The sequence below is a fragment of the Haliotis rubra genome, unplaced genomic scaffold (assembly GCF_003918875.1).
Source record: "Haliotis rubra isolate DU_JTF1 unplaced genomic scaffold, ASM391887v1 Scf144, whole genome shotgun sequence".
NCBI lineage: Eukaryota > Metazoa > Mollusca > Gastropoda > Lepetellida > Haliotidae > Haliotis > Haliotis rubra.
The window spans coordinates 1,773,842-1,792,448 of NW_025765381.1; the positions used below are offsets into that span (position 1 = coordinate 1,773,842).

General features: G+C 38.2%; 2 protein-coding genes and 1 long non-coding RNA gene across 3 annotated transcripts in view; 1 reads left to right on the plus strand and 2 right to left on the minus strand.

Moving 5' to 3' along the window:
- LOC124269349 (DNA-directed RNA polymerase III subunit RPC8-like) overlaps positions 1–2,358 on the minus strand; it is a 39,128-nt gene extending 36,770 nt beyond the window's left edge. Inside the window, 3 exon segments of the mRNA XM_046704367.1 lie at positions 814–910; positions 1,653–1,785; positions 2,173–2,358. Of these exon segments, the coding sequence (XP_046560323.1) occupies positions 814–910; positions 1,653–1,763 (208 nt within the window). The 5' untranslated portion in view covers positions 1,764–1,785; positions 2,173–2,358.
- A 198-nt stretch (positions 2,359–2,556) lies between these two features.
- LOC124269348 (jmjC domain-containing protein 8-like) lies at positions 2,557–12,973 on the plus strand. Its single transcript, XM_046704366.1, has 9 exons — positions 2,557–2,722; positions 4,039–4,134; positions 5,580–5,628; positions 6,071–6,167; positions 7,355–7,423; positions 8,105–8,224; positions 8,585–8,652; positions 10,301–10,435; positions 11,183–12,973. The coding sequence occupies exons 1-9, from the start codon at positions 2,649–2,651 to the stop codon at positions 11,267–11,269; spliced, it is 795 nt and encodes a 264-aa protein (XP_046560322.1). The 5' UTR covers positions 2,557–2,648; the 3' UTR covers positions 11,270–12,973.
- LOC124269350 lies at positions 7,112–17,674 on the minus strand. Its single transcript, XR_006896494.1, has 3 exons — positions 17,166–17,674; positions 14,294–14,297; positions 7,112–7,123 (listed from the first exon to the last, which is right to left on the minus strand). It is a non-coding gene; the product is annotated as an uncharacterized LOC124269350 (long non-coding RNA).
- Positions 17,675–18,607: the final 933 nt, after the last annotated feature.

Consider the following 18,607-nt stretch of genomic DNA (forward strand, 5'->3'; position numbering starts at 1 on the left):
TACTTTTATTACAAAACACATTGGGGTAGAGCGTCAATAACTTTACATCTTTCTAAGATGCTAAATTTAATACTTTCTAAGGATAATTACGATTAATTTAAGGCAGAAAACAAATGGCGGTGTTGGTGACCTAAATTAAGAATCCTCGCATTTTCAGGGCTAACTGGTGCGCTGTTCTATTGATGTGTCTGCCCCCTACGTTAAGGCGAACGTTACCAGAAAAAACAAATGATAACAGTTTGATGACGGTTTACGTTCTGATTAAATATCTTCTCTGAATTATTTTAATTACATCTGTCATTAACGTAAACCATTTGGGGCAATATCAACGTCGCATTTCTTGTACCAACGTAAGTTTAGATCAGTACATCCAGATGAAGCGGAGTAGTCAGCGACATTCCACGATTGCATTGTGGGAATGTAAACATTGCAAACGCTACCGTGTCGCTGAAAACTTGTGAGTCGAATTGACACATTTTAACTGTTGTAAAACATAAACGTAATGTTTCCACCAGTGATGTTAGCTGCGTGAAGCAACTGCAAACCAAGAAACGGGATGCAACGGAGTAGTTTACTGTAGGAGGCCGTACGAGGCGATGACAACTGACATGCATCGTGACGTCACTTACATTGTGCACTTACATTGTGACGTAATGTAAAATAATTCGATTACGAGGGGGCACACTAGAATGGCGCAGTGAAGGGATAACGTCATTCAATTGTTACGTCATCAAAAAACTATACCTTTATTGTCTCATAATGTTTGTTTTTTTTGATTGTTCTAACAGCTAGGCATCTTAGAATGCTACATACCAACTGTGTGAGATGCTCCATCTCCTGGGAATATGTAGCTATCCTCTAGTCTCTGAACATCCCATAATGCAATGCACAGACCCACATTGTACACCACCTGAAGAAGAGAAACCGGATGATGAAGTATATTATAATCAAAATAAGATGATTCATCAAGTTTACTGATCTGTTAACTTTCGCATGTGTCACTATCAGGTCAGTCAATCAAGTACCAGTTAGACTATACATGCTATCAGAAATATACACACTTTGATGCAACTGTACCATGTTCACTTTAGGCATTTATTACAATGTCAAATGGAGCCTTGCCCTTCTCAGCATTATCCTTAAACAGGATAATCAATATCAGAAATGAGGGATGTCAAAATCCAACCTTCTTAACTAAGAAACACAGAGAATGTTACACAGTAAAATAACACACAAAATTGACAAACACCAAGCATCAAGATTTGAATCATTGCATGATTCATGAATAGTAAGATACACTGATGTATGTGATTGGCATCTTGACACCCTTATTAAACATGCTTGATTTGATAAAGCTTTTTTATAACAAACAAATTATCATTTGCTAAGCTTGTATGCCTAAAGGTTTCCACTCATCAAATTCCCTTGCCACAGATGAGTAGGCTACATGTGCCCTCCTGTACATGGAAGTCAGTCAAAGCTCAGAGGTGTACCAGCCAGCACATGCGTAGCAATTACTCACAGACTTTCACTCCTGCCACCTATGATGTGGACAACTTAAGACAATATCGAGCATGATGACATTGTATTCATCCATGTCAAGTATTTACATAATGAAGCATGACTTTAACATGTTTAATCATGGTGATTACCTTGTTTGCCAGTTTTTTGTTGAGAGTTTCAATGATGGCATCTTTCTGGTCAAGGTTGAAGAGCCAAGGAGGAAGGCGGACAGTATCCTTCATCTCCGCCAGAACAAACATGGTCACTTGATGATGCCAAATTCTGTGGAAAAGAATATGTTAGTGTTGTCTACACAGCTCTGTCACACAGTGTGTGTATATGTGTGTGTTTAAAACTAGCAATACAGAAAAAACCCATAATATCAAGAAATCATTGCTCACCAGTACTCATCTTGAACTGAATCTGATCAATCATAAAAACATATTTGGTTAGTGTCATTTTGTTGTCTTTTAACATTAACATGATAAAATTAAGAAAACATGGTAGTACTAGACCATATCTGTTGACGTTTCGTATTTTTATCCATGGTTCTATACAGATCAGAGAGGATATCTGTCGGTGAGTTGAAACTACTATGAACTAGGTGAATAATGATAAAGCTATCAACAGAGCCAACCCTCCATAAAACCATTTCTAAACGTAACTTACCAAATGTGTTTGTACATATCAGGAAATAAAGGCATCACATGCTAACATGGGGCTAGTGCAGTACTCCCTAACATGGCAGTGGTTATATACGTAAACGTCAGTGTTGCATTCTGAACAGCCGGAACTGCATGCACACTACTCCTTGTAAATTACACAAGATAGCTTCACTTTTCATCAACAAACGGCATGCTTCAACGTAAATAAGTCTTTTCCGATTTTGCGACATATGTTCTTGCGCGAGAGAAAATATCATGCAGTGTATATCAATCAAGACAGTATTATCATAGCTAATCGTGTTATTATCCTTGATAAGAAGTTGATGTAATGTGACTCACTTCATGTTTAAACAAAGTTGTTGGAGGTTGTATGTCGTTATCTATTTACATCGACCTCGTTTCCGACAAAACGGAAATACACGTGTAGCGCTAGCAGACAGCGTCTATGACCGGTACAGCTGCTGGTTTTGATGTTCAGACATGCGAATCTTGCTCCTAATTCATTTGTGGACAGTTGGCTTATGCTTAGAAGAAGCCGAAGATGATGGTGGATGGTGAGTCTTGCGTACTTTAAAATCTACCATGCAATAACCGCAAATGTACTGAAGCAGGTTCGATTTTCGCGCACCCTAGAACATGCGTCAGTTTATTTGTATATTGATTTTACTTTCGATGAGTAATTTTGAAATAGAAATAGAGAGAATTCGGGATCCTCTTGATGAGTTTCTGTTTTGTAGTGCTCACATATTTGTCTTTCAAGGGATGTAACCATGCTCAATGTTAATCCATTAAGCATGTACGTTATAATGGCATTGATCATGATAATAAAGGTGAATTGGCCGACTGTCTGTCACTGCTGCTTGCATCTCATCAGCTGCCACATGTTAGTAAAGTGACTAAAGCTACTGTGGAGAACATACTGGCGGCTCAGTCGAGAGCCGCGATAAGGTCCTACAGTCAAGACATTACTCAACATCGCATATATAAATTATGACTGTAGGGCCCCATATTGGCTCTCGACTATTGGCTGCTGTGCTGACTAAACGCTATTTACAAAATTACTCCGCCGTTTCTTAAAGTAATGTAACAAAATGAATTATGATACTTAATTAGCTATTCACAGATGTGTCCAGCCCGTTCACTGCTCCCGATCATGTTTTCCTATAACGTAGTGGAAGAGAATCATGGCAGTACAAAGAATTGTTTTCTGACAACTAATTGTAACAGTTATCGCCACTTCAGAATTTCTCATGTCCTTTGTGAAATAATATATATTCATATAATAAAGTAACCATGAATAATTAATTGTGTGACTAATTGAGTGTTTATTACAGTAGACTGATAGGGAATGAAAAAATTAATGACTTGCTATTATATAGATCGTGTGACATCCCCCCGACTAAGTTAAAAACTGTTATAGGGTTCATAACTTTATCTTTAATTTTTCCCTCATGTTACTTACCGTGAAGAATTTATTCTTTCACTGTCCTATATTGTTGTCAAATACCGAGGGATAAAATATTGGAATTGTAATTGACAAGAACTGCACACACGTGATACTGATGTATTGGCGATAACTGTTCGCTAGCCAATGTTCATGTAAACAACATTAAAACTGTAGATTCAATATAACTAGGGTCCTCTCATGCAGGACAGTGAATTTGAATATAGAGCTGTTCAAAATTAAAAACAAAGATGCCTATTGAGAGTTTGTTGATAAGAAGTTCATGGGCTTTGAGACATTCTGTAAGTGAGAAACTGAAAAGGTGATGTCACTCCTGAAGTGAAGATGATGGAAGTGGATGACATCAGTGAAGACTACCATGACTATCTTGTAACATTATCTGGACTCTTTTTTTCTGTTTGCCAGGGCTACAGAGAAGCACCTCCTGTTGGCCCACCCTGGCCCATGTAGTATCGAGGTCCGAGAGGCCGACTCATTGTCGCAGAAGGAGTTTCTAGAGAAGTGGGTATCGTGTTCAACTATTGATCTATCTTATTCTTAGCTTGTGTCCTCTTTCGTTTGATGTTCAACGCCACACTCAGCAATATTTCGGCAATATGACATCAGTCATTCTCTTCCAACAGAGGTTACTCAAGTCATATCTTCCCGCGTAACCTCTGTTCTAATATGGCCATATTTCCCGGTTCTTGTAAAATCTCCTGGCGGCAAAAATCGCAACACAAATTATCTCCCTTCTTTCTATCCAATCAGAACACATGTTACATCAACTTAGATCCAATAGTCAGTGAGGGCGATGGAGATGCCATTGGTCCGCCATTACCTTGATTACATGACTCATAGGAGAAACGTTTGGGCATCGTGCAGGGGAAGAGGTTCTAGTTTTTCCGCAGCATACGGAAATTTCCGAGGCTTTGCGAATGATCACTTTTGAAACAACGTTGCTGATTGCACAACTAATTCTGATTGCAACCAATCACGAATCCTGAACACTCGCACCATGAAAGGGCTGTATTAGAACAGAGGTTATGTGGGAAGATATGACTTGAGGGAAGAGAATGGACATCACTCTGGAGTGTAAATAATTGAGTCAGGCCATACAATCCAGTGACTGACATCATGACATCCATCTATGCAATTGTGAAACGATGACATGTCAACAGAGTCAGCGAGCCTGACCACCCGATCCTGTTAGTTACCTCCTACTAGCATGGGCTGCTGAAGCCAGTTCTAAACTGGATCTTCATAGGTTCCTTTTGATAAAAGTAAAACTGTCATAGGTTATCAAGTTAACATCATTGCATGGTTTCATTACATAAACATAATAACAAAGACAATGTGAAAATATTGTGAGTTCTTGAATTTTGTTTGTAATGTAACTCTGCACTAAGCCATATTGAACTAGTGCCTGTAAATAATTCAGTTTTGACCAGATATTACTGTGACTCACAGTGTGAACAACAATCCATGCCATTAGATTATGATGACGACACTAGCACTCAGCCATGGTTCCGTTATTACCGCTTTTACTAAGCTCTCTAAACTTTTCAAGATTCAATTTTTCTCAAAACATTCGTGACTTCAATGTTACAGTATAGGAGGTACGAATGCTACGAGAATAGTTACAAGATCTTAGGCTTACGAGAGCTTGTGAAACGGGGCCCAGGTCACCAAGCTTCACCATCAGATCCATTCAGTTATCTCATAGTCTCGTTGGTTTGCAGGGACAAATTTATCCTGGTCATCAAATGACTGTCCTTCCTTTAATATTTTTCCCAAAGCAATGTGGTGCATGTTACATACTGTCAATCTTTGGTCTGGCAGACATTGACAGTAATTTCTACCTATGACAGTTAATTGGATACCTTTTGTGTGATCCATTCCATCGTGTCAAGATTTAAATTATATGATGATGATGATGATGATGTTGAATTTATAATTTCTTTTAGATATGCTTTCACTCAGCCGGTTGTGATACGACACGCAACTGATAACACAGTGAGTATAGTGTAGCATGGGGCAGAACCTTTACCAGCATTGTTATGTGTAAATTCTATCAGCGATAGTAGCAAAAGCAACATGTAAGAAATAGACAGTAGGTGTTTTCAGATTTGAAAGTGTTACTTAGCATTTTGAGGTCCTTCCGGGCACATAAATTCCTCCATTGATGTTCCTTGTATAACTGTTAGGCCAGACCAAGAAAATTTTGTGCCATGTTATATGGGAGGTTAACAATCTTTCACTCAAATATACTACTCTAAGGTAAGACTACCAAATTCTTTCGGATAACTATAGTTATGTCTTGACAATTGTATGTGTTTGGTAGTATGAAGAAAATTGATGGTCCTTAATTCCTTTTGTATATGATATTAGTAAGTAAATGACCTTCCATATATTGTTCTAAATAATTTCACTAATGAAAAGTGACATAACATTTCAGAAGTTTCAAGATGCCTGCAGAAAAGATTACATGTTATCCGAGCATGGAACAAAGAAGATACGTCTCAGTTCAGCAAACACATACTCCTATAATAAAGGTAAACACAAATATGATTAGTAGTTGTTTACATTGGTATGTGGTTTATTGTCTATCTTTCTCAGTTTTCAATGAGTCCAGTAAAGCTCAGAATGAAGAACTCTGGTGAAGATCCAGGTTAGAATTGGACTTCAGTAACCCATGCTTGTCGTAAAAGTCGACTAACAGGATCAGGTGGTCAGGCTCGCTGAATTGGTTGACACATGGCATCAGGGATTTACAGGACGCGAAGTCCTGCATCCTATAATGATAAAAATTGACAATGGACGAAAAACAATTTATTAACACGTCCAAAGGGACGAGAAAAGTCCAAATAACTTTTGTAAAAATTCCAATCAAGTAACAATAATTTATCACTGAGTTTGCTACTAGCTGGGTTATGGTATTATTTGCAATTTACTTACTGTAACATTTAATGTGGTGATCATGATACACTATACAATAACAGTAATAATAATAATATTTAAGTGTCTGGGCCCCCTTTGTAGTCCAGGACCACTCAAAATTAATAGTATTAATCCCAGGGACCCTAAAATACAGTACTCAAGGTAAATCCCTGTGTCATTGTATCCAAATTACGTAGATGGGGATGCTCATGCTGTTAATCACTGGATTGTCTGGTCCAGATTCCAGTATTTACAGAGCGCCACCGTATAGCTGGAATATTGCTGTGTGTGGCGTTAAACAACAAACAAACATACAAAAACAGAAAATCAACAATTCCCCAAACAATGCCTCCCAAATGTGCTAATATTATGGCAGTCGAAATTTCAATGTGGTCACCTTGGAAGTCAAATACTGGTTGCAAAACCATTTTGAACCTTTACATTCCACTTTTGTCTGAATGGAAAGTCTATGTGTGCCTACAGTTCCGATCCTGTTTTGATCTTGAACTTGGATTGCCCTTAACATCTAGTGGAGAAAGTGTAAATCAGCAGTTACATTCTAATTGGACCACTATTTCCATGCTGAAAGTTTAGAGACCATAATATGTCTACTCCAGTAATGTTCATATTTATGGTCATTCAGTCTCATAATTATTAAATAATCAGGAAGTGTTGAGTATTTGAGTGTATGAATTGAGTGTGTATCTTGTTTGAAGCCACGAGTATGTAAATGGTCCCACCAGTCTGGCACAGCACCTGTCTGGAAACGATTTATCCCTTATTTTGTTGTGTTACATTTCAGTGGATGTGAGTCTACACAAGTATGTCCATGACATCATGAAACCACAGACACTTGACATGCTCGGGAACGGTGAGTTGCTGACATCATGGTTGAAGCCAGGCTTCATGAACTTATTCCATAAAGTTTCCTTGTTCTCAGTTATATTTGTTAATAGTGTGTAGTAATTTCATGTACAAATGATTATGTTACAAAACGCCGAAGTACGGATACTACAATAGCATAAGTGTCTATGTTTGCATATGCATTTTGGGCAGAACTGCAAATTATGCAAATTGACAAAGTGATTGTATTTCAAGTTTTTGGGGCACCATACATCTTGAAGTGTTGGACCTGAGTATTGAATTCCAAAGTCTTCAAGGACCCTGTATCAATTATTGAGAGAGACAGGGAAGGACATTCAGGCCCTCAAATTGATATTCTCAATATTGCCATTTATATTCAGCCACCCGTGAAGATCCGGGTTAGAATTGGTCTTAAGCAACCCATGCTTGTTGTAAGAGGCGATAAACGGGATCGGGTGGTGAGGCATGGTGACTTGGTTGATGAATGTCATGCGTAGATCAATGCTCCTGATCTCAATATCTCAATCGCTGGATTGCTCATGATCTCTGTCACTGGATTGTCTGGTCCAGACTCAATTATTTACATACCGCTGTCATATAGCTGGAATATTGCTGAGTGCGGCGTTAAGCAATAAACAAACAAACAAGTTATATTCAACTCTGTTGATAAGACATGAACTACTCACAGAAACGTTCTACTGGTTCGGAGACAACAACCACACAGAGTGGGAGACCCTGTTCAGCCTGTACAAGCCTCCTCCCTACAGGCTGCCCAAGATGTCTGCCGTCTACAGCTTCGGTCTGGCAGGTAACACTCACAATACAATAAACACTTTCAAGCCGATGGGTATCTGATGGTCACAATAGTCACTTTTATATACAGGGTTGTGTTTCTTAAGCATGCTGCCATATAGCTGGAATATTGCTGAGTGCGGCGTAAAACTAAACTCACTCTCTCTTAAGCATGCAAAAAAGCTATGTAATGAGTTAGATTCCCTATTCTATTAGGTTCTTGTCAGCACTGTGCCCATGATTGTGAGTGTCACCACTATGGGAAATGTTGGTTGGTGTGGAAGATCTGAATCACTATAGTGTATCCTTCCATGCATCAAACTGATTTAACTGATGTGAGTCACTTAATATAAACGTAGTCTGTTTTGTGCTTCAGGTGCGGGCACTGGGGTGCCCTTCCATTTCCATGGGCCTGGATTTGGAGAAGTTGTTTTCGGACGAAAGGTGAGGATTTCTTTAATTAAGTCCCTGTTTGTGATAAAGAGCAACTCAAGTGATGATCTATTTCTGGAGGTAGCAAAGATGTATTTGTAAATAGAAAAGGTATGTCTGTAGGTAGCAATAACTGATCTGCAAGAAGGATCTGTAGAGAACATAGGGGGTTCTGTTGAGAACAGTGGTTGATCTGTACATAGCAAAATTGATCTGTAATATAGCAAAGATGGATCTGAAGATAGCAAAGATGCATCTTGCAAAGAAAATCAAGATTGGGAGGCCAAAACTCATTACACAAATGCAGTATCTATTTTCCTACCTACTAGTAGAAGGTAGGATATTTAGGTGGGTTTTCGTGGAATGATGGTGTGATGAGATCAGGTGTTGGTATGTTTCATAGTATGACCAGAAATTATTGAGAATTTTAGGAATATGTTTAATTGGATTTCTAGTATAAACAACCTTGACCAGCTATCAAGTGCTTGGTTTCATTCAAGACAGACAACTCCGTTAATCCTTTTTCATTAGTTTGTGAAGAGTTATCCCCCTTTGTTTACTTGCTAGCAGACGACATTTTCAGTGATCCTCAGTATGGATGATTTAGAGAAGAGGAAGTTGATTTTAGAGTATTATAACAAGGACATCAGATCAGCTAAAGTGATTTCAAGTAGAACAGGCATCCCTTTGTCCACTGTTTATCGTGTTTTGAAAAATATTGCAAATGGATATGGCATTGAGCACCAGGGAGGCGCAGGTAGGCCCAGAAAATTGACTGTCGGTGACAGGAGGCGTCTTGGTATTCTTGTTTCTAAAAACAAACGAAGGAGTTTAGAAAACTTAAGGCTGGATATGATTTATAGAGGAACTGTGGCTGTCTGTAAGGAGACAATTAGAACTGAGCTGCATGCAATGGGTTGGAAGAAAAGTCGAGGAATTCCATCACCAATCATGAAACCTGAACAAAAGGAGTGAAGGTTGAACTGGTGCCAACAGCATAGAAATTTTAACTGGGACAATGTGATTTTCTCAGATGAAATTTCTGTGTGGCTGTTTCCTAATACACTGAAATTCTGGACCAAACAAACTGAAAAACCTTTGTATCAGTGCCCAAAGTACAGTCCCAGATTTAACGTGTGGGGTGGCATATCTGTGTTAGGGGCAACGCCCCTCTGTGTATTTGAAGGGAATATGAACAGAGAGCGGTACACAGATATTCTCGAGGGACATTTACTACCATCTGCTCACGTGTTCTATGGAAATTTTCTGATTTTCCAGCACGAAAATGACCCAAAACATCGTTCAAAGCATTCACAGGCCTGGTTTCGGACCCAAAATATGACATTAGATTGGCCAAGCTATAACCCTGACCTAAATCCAATAGAAAATGTCTTTGAATCTGGAGTTATGTTCTGCTAATATTCACATTTAATACGTGAGTAATGAGTGAAAAAATTTAAATATTACAATCTTTAACTTCTCAATAATTTTCTGGTTGTACTGTATATGTTGTTGTCTGTTGTACTAATGCAGCAACACTTCACAGAACATGTACATGTTCAGACTCCATCATAATATGAAGATACACAATCATAATGTATTTATCCCTGCCTATCAGTGCCATCATTTAGTTAATCCATGGATGATCATGTGTTTCCAGAGGTGGTTTATGTACCCCCCAGATGAGACCCCTGACTTTCATCCCAACCGGACAACCCTCCACTGGCTGATTGAGGACTACCCGCTTCTGGATCATATGAACAAACCTCTGGAATGTACCATTTCTAAAGGGGAGGTCAGTATCATGGTTACAATACTTTAAAGGGGAGGTCAGTATGATGGTTACAATACTCTTTGTTCAGCAGTTAATAATTGACATTCACAGCCACAATATCTCACAGCATGATAAGTAACTCATCAAGTTTTTCTTTTATTCATGTAATTGATACGAAAACTAATGTATGTATGACAGTGCACACCTTTAAAAAAGTGGAAACTCTCCTGCACCTTTCTCAAATATCTTTTGCCTTACTCGTTTTCAAATTTTAAGAGCATGGCCTTTGTCGTGGTGGGTTGTTGTTTAATGCCGCACTCAGCAATATTCCAGCTATATGACGACGGTCTGTAAATAATCGAGTCTGGACCAGACAATCCAGTGATCAGCATCATGAGCATCAATCTACGCATTTAGGATATGATGACATGTGTCAACCAAGTCAGCGAGCCTGACAACCCGATCCTGTTAGTTGCCTGTTACGACAAGCATGGGTTACTAAGGACCAATTCTAACACGGATTTTCACGGGTTATAATAAAATGGAAATGTAATTCAGTGGATAAAAATTAGGTTGTGCATGTCCCCAATTTCACAACCTCTGCCTCTGGAGATCTCTTTACAACCCATGATGATTGAATCCTGGCACATCTAGGGGATACAACTCTGCACAGCATAATGTCCAACTGAATAGGGTTGCTCCAAACAGCATCATGACGTGAAAAGAGGACTCTGTTGTCTTGGTTACATACCATACCTTTTGTTGCAGCTGATATACTTCCCCGACCGTTGGTGGCACGGGACCCTCAACATCGACACCAGTGTCTTCATCTCCACCTTCCTTGCCCAAGCGTAGATGGGAGACCTTGTCAACCACCGCAGCATCAGTCTCAAGGGAAAGTCAGACTTTTTACAGATTTACAAGTTTTATCAATGCAGAATGTTATTTATGAAGATTTACCTCTTGAAGATACAAACACTTGTCATAATATATATATTTTCATTCGTTTTATATTTGAATATTGGCATCTTACAGGATCGTATAATCGTGAGTGGAAACAAGTTTGTGAACATGTATTAATTGAGATTATTATCCTTCTCTGTTACCATATCATAAATTTCATTTTTCACTATCAGGATTAAAAATCATGTATGGAAAGTAGAATCCATATTTCTCATTCCTGTTTTAAATTTTATTCTATATCATTTTTCATATTTTAATATATGATATTTATGACGAGGAAACACATGAGGGTAATGGTCTCTTTATCAATGTGTAAGAAGTGTTTAAGATATTTTTTGAATGAATATGAATGACTTTAGAAACCACAAATGAATAATATCATTCCAAATGATTTGAAGCCATATTTATCAACGGAAACATCGACACATCAAGAAACACCTGCCTCAAATCAAATGGAAAGTATGGCAATACTATGTTGAACAAGAACTTTTTGAAAGTAGTTCCTACTGAAAAGTAGGTCCTCATTTGCATAATTTTATTGGATTGCAATATTGGATCATTTTGTTACATGGCTTACACTATCCATGATATGATCATTCATATTCCTCATTGGTTTTATGCCATACTCCGCAACATTCCCGCTATATCACGACAGCCTGTACCATGATACCAGGCTCAACCAGTGGTCGATGGAATGAGCAATGACCTATGATGTTGGGGGATGGTAGCCAGGGATTTAGAGGCTGATGGTCCACCCACTTCCTCAGGAAGTTCCTAAATTGGATCAATTACTCCCCAATACGTAAATATTCATAGCTTTGTTGAGGCAATTTGTATTTCACTGTTAACTAGACAAACAATAGGACTTGGCTCCATGCTTAGTTTTACTTTATCACACAGACTGTCATGTTAAATTAGTTTTAAAGGTAAGAAAATAAGAACTTTAAAAGATCCCTGAAAGCTAATAGATTTTCTGAATGATAACCATAAGATTCTTTGAATAACACTAGGCAGAATGATAACCCACCATGTTCTCTAAATGATAACCCATGACTCTTGATAACCCACCATACCAATGAATAATAACGCTTTAGACTGAAAGACTGGCTATCAGATTCTCTGAACTCTCTGAAAGGCTACGGTTTCTTTATGCTGGGTATTGTGCCATGTATTACTCGTGTACAGATTACCTGTAGTGATTAATATATATGCCTCATCTGTTGAATTTTACACTGATATTGTTGAAACATATATATATATAGTATGATTTGTGGGAATTTAATATTACAGCATTGTTTTCAGAACATTTTAACTGAACTGTCTGAAATATGTGTAAAATACAAATATGGACATATCATTGTATTTCATCATGTCATCTCTGCATGTGTGTAATGTTTTAATGTTGAAATTTTAATGTGCAGCAGTATGTGGGTACCTGGTAGGTTGTATCAGTGAGATGTATCTGTCACTGTGGGGAGAGACTGTACTAGAAGTGAGATGCTAATGTGGCGTAGCTGATCTGGGACATACTTCATGATGTTAGATGACAGAAAAGTGTTAGGGGACAGTTCATAAGGAGGGGGAGGAAGAGACGTGTAAAGAGAAATGGCGTGCATGCGTGTGTATGATGATTTGTTGTGGTTTTATAGTGTGATGGGGGTGTAGGGGCCAGGCAGGGACAATCAAATTTAGCACACATGTAAGGGGGATGTCAACAATTTCGTACATAGGAATATTTAAAAGTTATGATTAAAAATTATGGGCATTGACTTTGTACATGACATGCAGGGGGTTCACTTACTTTGTGCATAAATTTTAGGGGGGTTGGGGGGAGAGAGGAGGTATGAATGGTCCCTTATCTTTATCTACAGTGCTCCTACATCCCCTGTGACAAGATACTTTTCTATATTGTTATTTTTTGCAGATACTTTCAATATTTTGTGGATTACACTTTCTTAGTACAGTGGAAATTCTAGTACTTTTTTGGGTTGAGCAATGATTGGATTGAACCAACATCTAATAGCTGACTACCAGTTGCCAAATTTGTGGAATCCTTGGTGGCTGCGTGGGTAAAGTCGCTGACTTTGTGTGATGGCAATTTGGTGTCTCAGTCTAAGAGCAAAGGTTTGAGTCAGTATTGAATTCCCCTAAAAAACTCTAGAATTTGTACTTTACTGAGAAAGTGATAATAAACGACTGGTTGCCTTGAAATACTGATGACGATACATAACAAATAGGTGGCATACATGTGAGCCGAGTCTGTACAATTGGACGGAAGTATGAATGATATATGCCAGTTATGAAAAATAAACTTTTATGCGTGATTCTGAATAATGGTAAATGTAATGTGTGTTTGTTCTCTTTCATATTTGTAGCTCAAGTGAGTTGGGTTTTACACTGCTTTAAGCAGTTTTCAAGCAACATCACGACAGGGGACACCTGAAATGGGTTTCACACATTGTACTAACTACCCCATAACCCATTCTTAGCTCAAACAACAGGAGTCAGAGTGGAGATATACAAGACCTCTAGTGGGGTAGTCTAGTGGTTACAGTGTTTGCTTGTCAAGCCGAAGACCCGGGTTCAAATCCCTACAAGGGTACAAAGTGAGAAGCCTATTGGGTGCAGCATCTCCTTACACAGGTCACTTATTCACCCAGCAGAACCCTGTTGGATTAGATGGTAATGTTGATGGCATTATGACCCTAAAAGACAGCTTGGGTTGTATACTCCCCAGGGAGCCGAAAATGTTACGAGAAAAATATTCTCACTCATTCACTATTGGCATTGAATTGTGCTATGTCAAGTCAATGTTTAGTCACCTCTGACGACAAACATGATCATCGGTCTGAGATGTCTCCATACAGCTTAAGCTAAGGATCACCACATGCAGTTTCTCTGCAACATTTAACTTACTAAACTTTCTTTCTGCAGTTCAGCTTTTCAAATTGTCCTTTGGAAAGTTGGGTACTGATACAAGAACTTAAATAAATAAAGACATTCCAAGGTGAACTGATATGGAATGGTTTTATTGGTGAATGCGTCATCCTAGAAGACAAAATATACAAGCAAGAGGATATGTAAAACAGTACAAATTACTGTCAGTATTGCAAGGTAACTGACAGATAATGGATCGCAAGAATATAAGTTGGACCGTCCAACTTTTGATAGCAACAATATTGTTTACGTTTGTTTTGGACATATAGCTGATCATTCATCTCCCAGACATTTTCATCTTGAACAATATCAGTTGTATGACAAGCGCAATCAGTGACATCATCCAATCCTCATTCAAATACGCTCATGAATGTTTGGGAACATCAGTACAAAGTATCACAGAGCTAGATGACCATCACACAAAAGTGTGATTTTCAAGCAAATTTGTACTGTATTCCAGCTTTGTGGGTAGAGCACTTGATATAAAGCCAGTCACAGACCTGGGCCCACTTGCACAGAACAATCTTAGTTACAATCGATCTTAGGCCCCTACAATCAAGTTTACAATCACCATACAATTACGCTAATCCACTTGCACAAAGACGATCTTAGTGCGATTGTAAGACGGCTTGTATTTAAGATCAAACTCTTCAACGGTGGAGGTACAAATTTCTTAAACTCAACTCCTGTCTACAGTTTTCTGCAAGTCAGGACCAATTGTAAGTTTCGATTGTAACTTACAATGATCTTAGCCTACAATCGCTTTGTGCAAGTGGATGGCGATTGTAGCGAAGCCTAAGATCGCGATCTTAAAGATTTACAATAATTGTAGCGCTAAGATTGCTCTGTGCAAGTGGGCCCTGGTGCAACTTACCAGCTACAAGCATGGGTATGGTGCTGTGAAACTCAGAACTGCAATCGGGGCAAATGTAGGACTTAAACATGAGATCATAGCATTCTGAAATTCTGGCCTCCACAGTACATTATAAGCATGCTATGTAAATTATACAGTTTTACTGATACAATGATTTCTGAGATGTTTAGATGCTGTTCACAATGGACAATGGACAAGCAGGCCATCACAAAAGCTCATTTGACTTTCAGTGTTGTGAGCTAAAAATCAAACATTTCCTGAACAACAGAACAAGCAAGTCTGCCTTGGTGAAGAAAAGATTCCTGTCAATTAACATCACAACAGATTAGAGAGGTCAGAAATATCATCTAGAATTCCATCAGTGTAATATAGTGTATCAGTCTAAAGGCAGTACCAACCTCTGTTCAACGGTTTGAAACTTGTAATGCATTGACCTTATCAAGAGGATGAGATACAGAAAACTTTCAATACATTATGTCTTTCATGAGAGAGTAAATTTGACTTTGACTGAAATTGGTGTTGCTGCTCTTTTCCGGAGCAGAACATTAAAACCGTTTATTATTTCTTCACCAAACTTTTCACATGATAGGTCTGGTGGTGAACTGGTGCCTTTGGTAGTTTTGGATTTCTGAATATAATGTTTTTTTTGCGTCTCCATGGCAACAAGTTTGACGTCAACTGAAATTGGTGGTAGTGCTCCTTTCTGGAGCAGAACTGTATAAAACCTTTCCACTTTGTGGGTATTCAAGAACATAATGGCATAAATCAACAGTGTCAACACTACTGAGGTACATCAAACCGTGGAAGCACTCAGGCAGTCTGTTGTTGATACAAGCATGCTAGTATATGGATAGTTACATCTGTATGTTTTTCGTTAGATCAATATTAACAACAATGTTTATACTGTCTTACACATCTGGATTTATGTGTACATGATGACAATACATTGTATTAATTTGTTATTCAAGTCAGTACTTACAAATGTCCATTTTTCTAATAAAAGTGCAATATCTCTCATCCGATTCAGTTTTTGCAAATGTTTGTCTTTTAAAGTTTATATGGTAATTTCAAGATGTCCTGCAAAGATATTTCAAAATATGATTTGAGCCGATGAAGATCATCCAATCTACTGATTGGTAGGGGAGACATACTGAAGCAACAAATTGAGGAACTGAAGAGAAAGATCTTTCGACTGAACCAGAGTTTGGCTGCCAAGGATCAAACAATTGCATATATGCTAAAGCTACTATCTAATGCACACATGGCCTGTTTCACTGATGATTTTGAAGATGAATCTACCGAAGACAAACAGGCTCCAAGCACTGTGACATAGGCCAGTTGGAGTTGCCTCCCTTAGACCATATGTGTAATGCGTGACACATCATGATGTACAACGGAATTGATGACGTAATAAACAGTCTTGAGCCTGCAATTTATGCTAGTCAACATCACAAGCACTTCTGACACGGAGGCAACATCTCCACTTGGAAGTGCTTTGCCCGATATCAAATAAACGACAATAACAAACATGTGACTATTAAAAAACATGTGACTATTAAATGTCATACATCTGACGTCAGGAAGGACTCCTTTATGATATTTTCAGTTTGAAGAAGAAACTGTTTTGTTGACATTCAAATCTAGTTTTGTTTTTTGCCATGAGTTGATTTACAATCATATTGTCCTGTCTCTGATATGATTTTCTAATATTTTTAAATGTCATACATCTGACATCAGAAAGAACTCCTTTATCATATTTTAAACTTGATGGTGAGGACAATATCTTGAAGATTTACAATCATATTGTCCTGTCTCTGATATGATTTCTAATTATGTTTAAATGTCATACATCTGAAATCAGAAAGAACTCCTTTATCATATTTTAAACTTGATGGTGAGGACAATATCTTGAACCCAACCAGTAAGACAAGACCATTAACCATGTCTACATCCAAGTTAGCAATAAATAGAGAGAACAATAAACAGAGGATGAAATCAGATCAGTGTCCAAATTAGCAGCTCCTAGAGAAAGGACAAAGCCAGGAAGATGTTGACACATCAAGAAAGATCACATAAGCACATGTCAGTAGATGAAGAAAAGACAAGGCTAGGAAGAAGCCATTTTGTCTGCATGAACTAACTCGAACTGTTCTGCAGAAAGGAGATCCTGAGTTTTCAAAATTACTGTCAAGAATTTGTGTTGGGAAAGTAGAAGATGAGGATGTAAGAAAACTGCAATCACTGGAAAATACTGACACTTTCACTTTTCCCACTGATGTGGTGCATCTGTTCTTTCAAAACTCTCAAGCCCTTGCAGATAACAAAGAAAAGTTGATGTCATTAGGTGGACCTATCATTACACCAGACAGCAAGAAAGACTTGTGTACTAACTCTTCACAAGCATCCATTACAAGTGAAAGTGTATGAAACAGGAAACCTACCCACAGAATTGGGCAAATTGAAGTAAAATGGAAACATATGGATCATGAAACATTACTGACTGACTGGGCGGGGACACCAGAAATGGGCTTCACACATTGTACCCATGTGGGGATTCGAACCCGGGTCTTCGGCGTGACGAGCCAACGCTTTCACCATTAGGCTACCCCACGGCCCCCATGAAACATTAGGTAAAGTGATGAAAGTTGTTATAGTGAAACCAGGTTCAGAAATGACGGCATGATTGAAGAGAGAAGAATGTACAAAGTTACTATCTGTTACAAGTACCCTTATCTAATAATCCAATATAGTTATTGAAGATTCAGAAATAACAAAGTCACAAAAATGCTTTCAAAAGTGTTCCTGATCTAAAACAAATTTATAAAGAAATTAGCTACATACCCGCCAAAACATTTGACATAGTCATAACTAGTTGAGGTATTCATGAAGATTATTTTCCATTGCAGGGGATATTGATAACTTTGTCTCCTAGGTACCTTTAAAGTACTGTACTGTTATTGTTCATGTTCATAAGTCAACTGATTTAACTTGTCTCCACTTCATGGCAGTGTTCCTGTTTTATTCTCAGATTTCCTCCCACAGCGCTATTCAAAGCTGGTGATGAAAACTGGAAAATATGAAAGGAACACTTGAATTTTCATGTCTTCCCTTATTTGTTTCTTTCAGTATATATCGTAAATCCGATTAAACAAGTTAGGCCTGCAATCAGCGAAATGAAATTTGTTACCTTTTTCATTACTCTTGAAAAACACTATCATGTCAGCATGCAGTAACTCTATGTTCTAAGTGATCATATGTTAACCTACACATCCAGAGAAGATGTATTATCCGATCAAAGTAAACATTTTTGGCTTTTCTCCTCTTTGCACCTACAGATCTAATTTGGAATTATGCTTGGACTTAGTAAAGTACTCTTTCACCGAAACATCATTCGAATGGTACTGCTGATCTACGAAGCT